The following is a 6,454-nucleotide window of genomic DNA, read 5'->3' as shown; positions in this document are numbered from 1 at the left end:
TGGTTCAGCTGGAATGACTCGTGCTCTTGTTATCCACAGAAAATCCTTTGAGTTTGAGGATGCATCCAGTCTCCAGTCCCTGTACCCCTCCTCTCCCACTGAGAATGGTACTGAGAGCCAACCCAAGTTTGGATCCAAAAGCACTTTAGAAGAGAATGCCTATGAAGATATTGTGGGTAAGCAGTGGCCAAGGTGGTGGGATGGATCATCTCTGGGCTACAGTAGAACAGAAATAGGAGGGACACTCCCAGGTTCTGCTTCGTTCACTGTGGGCAGCCGTGGCCCAGTTTCTGGAATTTCTCAAGGAAATGGACATCGGAGGAAGCAGCTTAGCAAAGACTAAGCAGCCGAGAAAGTAAAGCCTGGCCTTAAATGAACTGAAACCGACAGGGCTTATGACAACACAAAAAGGGGAAAATCACATCATTCCTTTCTTTTATTTTTGGAAGACCGTGGAGTCCAGTAGGTGCCTTTTCTTAGCTGTGTGTCCTTAGACAAATCACATAACTTTTCTGAGGCCTCTGTTTTCTCAAATGATGATGACGATGATGTGGTGGTGTTATGATAACAAAAAAAAAAACAGTAATAGTAATAATACTTCATGGGATTATTGTTAGGATTAAATGAGATAAAATATATATCGAAGTACCTAGCACAATGCCTGTTTTTTAATACATATCTCTCTTCATCTTCCCTTAAAGTCAGTGATATTGAGAACTATGAAAGCATCTGAGATTTTACTCTGCTTGCAAGCTAACAGATTTAGCCTACCCCAGTTTCACAGATGCTGTCAGAAGGCACAAGACTCCCGGATCACAGAGAAAGGTCCTTATCACTCGTGGCACAGCAGGCAGCATGAGCGTTATGTCCACATGGGTTCCCCTGGCTCCCAGGCCCCATGGGGCAGTGTGTAGGAGGTTCAGGTAGAGGCCGCACTCACAAGAAACCCCAGTCTTCTCAAGAGGCCGCTAGCAAACCTGCCCATGAGGGGACATTATCCCTTTTACTCTGGTCAGGAGACGAATCTGCCTCTGCCCTGTTTTCCAAGGCTGTGTGCTATATAAACATCTTTGAAAAGAATCTGGAACCATTAACTCCTCTTGCTCGGAAGGTTAAAGATGTCAGACACCATGGAGGAGTGTCCTCCAGCAACTGGGAGGACTTGGTGTTGGCAAACTTGCGTTTGAGGGGCAATGAAAAAACAATCTAGGCTGGGTTGGGTTTATATTTGGCTTTCATTTTAATTGTGCCCTCATTCTCTTTGATGGGGGCTTCAGTTCTGCTCAAGCAGAATGAGTGTCCCAGTGTAGGTGGCCGAAGAGAAAAGAAGCAATGTGCCTGTTCACCTGTCTGTCTCTCTCTGTCTCGTCTCTGTCTTAGGCCTTGAGGCTGAGGACTTAGTCGTAGTTAACACATTAGAGAAAAGTGGTCCTAGTGGAGAACCGAGGGCTTAGTTTGAGACTGTTTGGGAGCAGAGTCTGGTGGAGGGGTGGTGAGAATTTTGGAGCCACTGTCCTGAGCAACGGGACACTTCTCTCTAGGACTTCTTAGGTCAGAGACAAGGAAGAGGGAGGCAAGTGTATCTGGGCCTTAGCCTCCTCACTCAGGAGAGAGGACTTTCTGCTACTTTGAGATGTATGAGGAGGCAAGAAAATATAGAAGCAGCCTGGATGTTTCTTGGATGGATGAGCTAGAGCCAGAGGTAAAGGCTGGTATAGGGTGAGGTTGGAGTTGGGGCATGTTCCTTCTGGATCTAGCTTCTGGATCTTTGGTGCCTTGAGTAGAGAGTTGGGGGAAGAGTTAAAGGGAGGGTGTAGAAGGGAGGGCAAGGGAGTGACCCAGGCTTTGCTTCAGCCTTGTCGCCTTGTGGGGGTGGGTGTGGGGGTAGGTTTCAGTGTCTGAAGTTAGTTCAGCATCCTGGGCACATTTTCCTTCTTCGTATCTCCCACAGCAGCCCTGTCTGAATTTCTAGACCTGACCAGGGCAGCTAGAGGGAAATATAAGTGAGAATATCTCTTTTTTTTTTAGATTCTGGTTGATTCATCCTTTTATCTGTCCCTGGAGACACCCAAGAATTCGGACCCTCCTCCCAGAGGCTTTAGGGGAAGTCCTTGTCACTGAACTCTGAATGTCAGTTTCACTTTTTGCCTAAGATTGACCAGTGCCTCTGACTTCCCAGGGGCCTCTCTCCGTTCTTGGGCCAGCCTGTGCTCTGTGAGGTTGAGCGAGGCCGTTTCTGGTTCTGTTTGGATTACACAGCTCTTGTGCAGCCTCGCTCGCAGGGGGGCAGATGAGCTCCGCATGATATGTGTGATAATGGAGCTGGGGGTGGGGAGTATGGAAGGGAGCACCCATGCTAAATCTCCATCTTGGGGATCAGACAGTTGGACTGGATGGAGTTCTGGTCCATTAGAGGTTGAGGGTCATTTGGCCCAGAGACTAACATCTTCTCTGTGAGCAGTGGACTTGAACGAGGGGCCTTGGGAGTTTGCTGGCTTTATACTCATACCAGGCGTAATGCCTGGGGAACTGGGATGTGATTCTCCAAAACAGGCTGAGGTTTATCCTGCCGATTTGCCATAGAGGGGTCCAAAAGCAAAGTGACTGCCTTGCTGCTTCCTGGGGCTGTTAATTCTCGCCTGTCTAATTTGACATATGCCCCTGGAAGATGCTGCAATTTTACACAGCCTTATAATCGTTTGCATTCTGAGCCTGACACTTAAAAATACACCCAAGGAAGCAGCTCGTTAGGGAGTTATGTGGAGTGGCCTCGGCGCCTGACCAAGGAGCCTGGGCTGCATTCCTCTAGAGATTCCCACTCCTGTCAGCTAGCTAGGGCTAAGGGAGAGTTTCCAGGAACTTGAGTGGGATGGGAGCTGGGGACAGAGCCAGTCAGCCTGACTGCAAAGCTTTTTGAGCCTCTGCTCTCTCTGCCTTCTCTCATTTGTTCCCTGGCTGGGAAGCACTAAGGAACAGAGAACACCTAACAGCATACAGGCTGCAGCCCAGAGGTGCAGCCCAGGGAACAGTGCCAGGACAGGTGGGAAATGGTGTCCAGGCTTGGAGGATGGGCAACAACTGGCTCCTTAGAGCTCCCCATCTGTTGTGCTATGAGTAGTGGGGGAGTTGGTCCCTTAACCTGGCCCTCTCTCCACTGTGTGTGTGTAAGACACCGTGTGTGGGGGGTGGAGGGGGGGGCGGAGAGGGAGCAGTGGCTGAAAACCAGGAGAGGAATGGGGAAGGAAGCTGCAGACCCTAAGCCCTAGCCATGGGTATGGTCCAGGAAATTTAGGATTCTGTTTGGAGAACTTCTCAGTACCTGTGCGTGTGTGTGCGCGCGCACACGTGCGTGCGCGCACACACACACACACACACTTCCCTGATTGGTTCTTCCAATTGGGTATGTGTTTTGGGGGTGGGGGTTTTGGCACAAGTGGTTAATAACCAAAGGAGTTATGGGGAGGAGTCGGGGCAGGGCTGGGTGGGGCTGAGCTCTTCTTTCCAGAGAATCACTGTGATAAGTTTAGGCTGTGACAAGCCCCTTAAAAAGAGTGCAAAGCAGAAATTCTTCATGATGCCCTCATTCCTTATCTCACCAGCAAAGCTGGAAAGGGTTGAGACATCTGGTTTCCTCACTGGACTCGATGAGATGAGAAGGGGTTACTTAGGTGCCAGACCTCCAGGGAAGAGGGCCTCCCTCTTATTCCTCTCCTCACTCAGGGTAGTGTGGTCTGCCCTTGGGGAGCTATGTGGGTAGCAGTGAAGGTGAAAGGCCTACAGTCTGCCAGGCCTCCTGTCTCCCATCCACGCCCTTCCTAAATCTTTGTCATGTTTCTCCACTCAACTCTAGCTTCTCCAGCCTTGTTGTAGCTCTGCTTCCCTGACGGAAGTTCTGAGCCCTATTCCCCAGACCTCCTCCTCTCCCAACTCTAAGCCATTGCTTTGATATTAACTTGGTCTCAGCAGGTTCCGTGTAGTGGCTCCTAGGACTCAGGGACTGTGTGGTCTCTGCACTTCCCCACGCCCTGAGCGCCCTTACTACCTGGAGAGATAACTGGGAGTATCTCTGTGAGACGGCTCCAGTCAGGATGGTCTAGGAAGTTGAGAGTAGCAGGTGAACCAGGGCTGTGAAGGGCTCAAGCTAAGTCTGGGGAGACAAGGCTTGGGCCAGGGCCAGCAGTCATTTCCTAGAGAAATGATTATGGCCTGGTTATATCAGAGAGGATGTTAAACATTGCTGGAGAAGAAAGGGGCTGGTGTTAGGGCCGGGCAGACAGGAGGAGCAGACATCTGAGGCTTTCCTGAAATTTAGTTTCCAGAGGCAAGGCTGGTGTTGAGAACTTGGTGTCCCAACTGTTTTCTCTCAAGCTGTCACTGATGCGCATCAGCATCATGCATCTATTACTTTCCTGGGTCTCCGTCTCTACATTTGTTTTTTTTGAGCTTTGGATTTTGTGTTAATGTTCAAAGCTCTGATTATGGGGAAAGAAAGAAGGGATAGAAGGAAGGAGGGCAGGGAAGAGGGTTTGATTTGGGACTCATGTCATGGCATTCAGAAGCTATTAGGAAATTTAGAAACATCTATCTAAAGCAATGGTTCTTTTTTAAAAATTTTATTCTTCAATTACAGTTGATATACAGTTTCAGGTATACAACATAGTGATTAGACATATTCCTTATGAAGTGATCCCCCCGATAAGTCTAGTACTCATCTGATAACATATGTAATTATTATACTATTATTGACGATATTCTTTATTAAAGCAGTGGTTCTTAATTGGGGGGGGGGGTGCAATTCCTTTCCTTCCTTCCTTCCTTCTATCTATCATCCATCCACCCATCTATCCATCTCTCTATCTGTCTGCTCGGGGCACATTTGACAGTGTCTGGAGACACTTTTGGTTGTTATAACTAAGGAGATGCTACTGTCCTCTAGTGGATCGAGGCCAGGGTTGCTGCTCAACATCCTACAAATGTACAGGATGGTCCACCATGACAAGAATTATCCAGCCCAAAATGTTAGTAGTTTGGAGAAATTGACCTAAAGGAGTTAAGTCATCCTTGCCTCAACTCATCCTTGTCTAAAGGAGTTGAGACAAGGTTGGGGGATGATGATAAGGACTCTGGCTGGTCATCTGTCTAAGGCAGTTTAGATTTGATGAGCTTGGAATAAATGTTTTTCCTGTCCCCATCCGAACAATGACACTCTGGTCCCGTTTCACAGAATCAAGAAGACCGTGTCCTTTCGTTCTCTAATCCTTGGTCCCCCCACCTCACTGCTACAGGATACGTCTTGGAGAGGGACCAAGGAGAACAGAGTCTATCCTGACTCCTCCTAAGTGCCTGCAGTGGGGTCGGCTGGAGAAAACACGCAGGGGATGCCAGGTTTAATATCTGGCTTCTTGAGGCAGGGTTGCTGGGCCAGCTCTGCTTAGTCAGGGCTCTGGAATGGAGACAAGTCATTTTCACATCATGACTGTCTTACAGGAAAACGGCTGCTCAGTTGCTGGGACTCTGCTAGTGTTGGGAACCACTTAATCCAGTCCTAAAGCCTTTCTTGACCCATCTTTGACTCGTAAACTTACAGAGATTTGTATTGCTCCCATGGCAGCCTAATTAGCTCTGACTGAAATCTTCCATTTACACCTCTCCCCTCAATTCCCCTCACACCTCTGTAAAGGCATTCCCTAAATTCATTGTAGTTTTTCGTGATAGTAATAAGTAGATAACACAATTAGGGGAGAAGTTGAGAAATTCATAAGCATATAGAGGTAGATTTTTTTTCCCATGTCCTGTCCTAGTGGTCTTTGATTCTGGTCCTATAGCTCCTTCTTCTGCCTGCTCCCTGAGAAGTATCTTCTGAACTCTTCTGGGGTGCGAGGCACATCCAGGCATCCGTAGGGCTCAGTGGTCACCCAGGTTCAATTCTGTTACTGAACAGAGAGGAGCTGGAGTGAGCCCTGCTCTCACCATGCGTGCTGCCTCCAGCAAAGCCTTACTCCGGTCACTGGTACCTGGGTCCCAAGTCCCATGTAGTGGTGTTGATGTGGAGGAGTGGATATGGAAAGATAAGGGAAAGGGTAGCAGAGGCTGTATCCTTTCACAGCCCCCATGGACCTTGTCACCACTGTGATTCTGCTGCAGGACTGAGGCAGGACAGACCTGACTCATAATATTTTGGACAAGTCCAGATGTGTTCTGGAGGGAAAGGGGCAGGGGGCTGTGGCATAGAGGAAGGGGTTGCTCTGCAGGGGTGGGGAGTGTGCTTCGGACTCTGAGATTCCTTGGTCCTGACATTCCAGTTCCTGCTGCCAGGGATTCGAGAAGCAAGAACTCTCCCCCGGCCACACCCCTTTGCTCCAAACCCTTTCAAATGTCCCCTGTGTCACAGCAGATTTGTTCCAAAAGGGGAGTGAGGACCACTCTCTTTTTGCTGAACTCAGTGGTGGAGGAA

General features: G+C 48.9%; 1 protein-coding gene across 6 annotated transcripts in view; it reads left to right on the top strand.

Annotated features, from left to right (window-relative positions):
* ST5 (suppression of tumorigenicity 5) overlaps positions 1–6,454 on the top strand; it is a 141,642-nt gene that overhangs the window by 109,274 nt on the left and 25,914 nt on the right. For all 6 annotated transcript variants that reach the window (XM_015596594.2, XM_025038815.1, XM_015596601.1 and 3 more), the window contains one exon: positions 40–176. In XM_015596594.2, coding sequence (XP_015452080.1) covers positions 40–176 — 137 coding nt within the window. The remainder of the gene's footprint in view (positions 1–39; positions 177–6,454) is intronic.

Source organism: Pteropus alecto, unplaced genomic scaffold, assembly GCF_000325575.1.
Source record: "Pteropus alecto unplaced genomic scaffold, ASM32557v1 scaffold461, whole genome shotgun sequence".
NCBI classification, from domain to species: Eukaryota; Metazoa; Chordata; class Mammalia; order Chiroptera; family Pteropodidae; genus Pteropus; species Pteropus alecto.
This window is presented reverse-complemented; position numbering and strand designations above follow the sequence as displayed.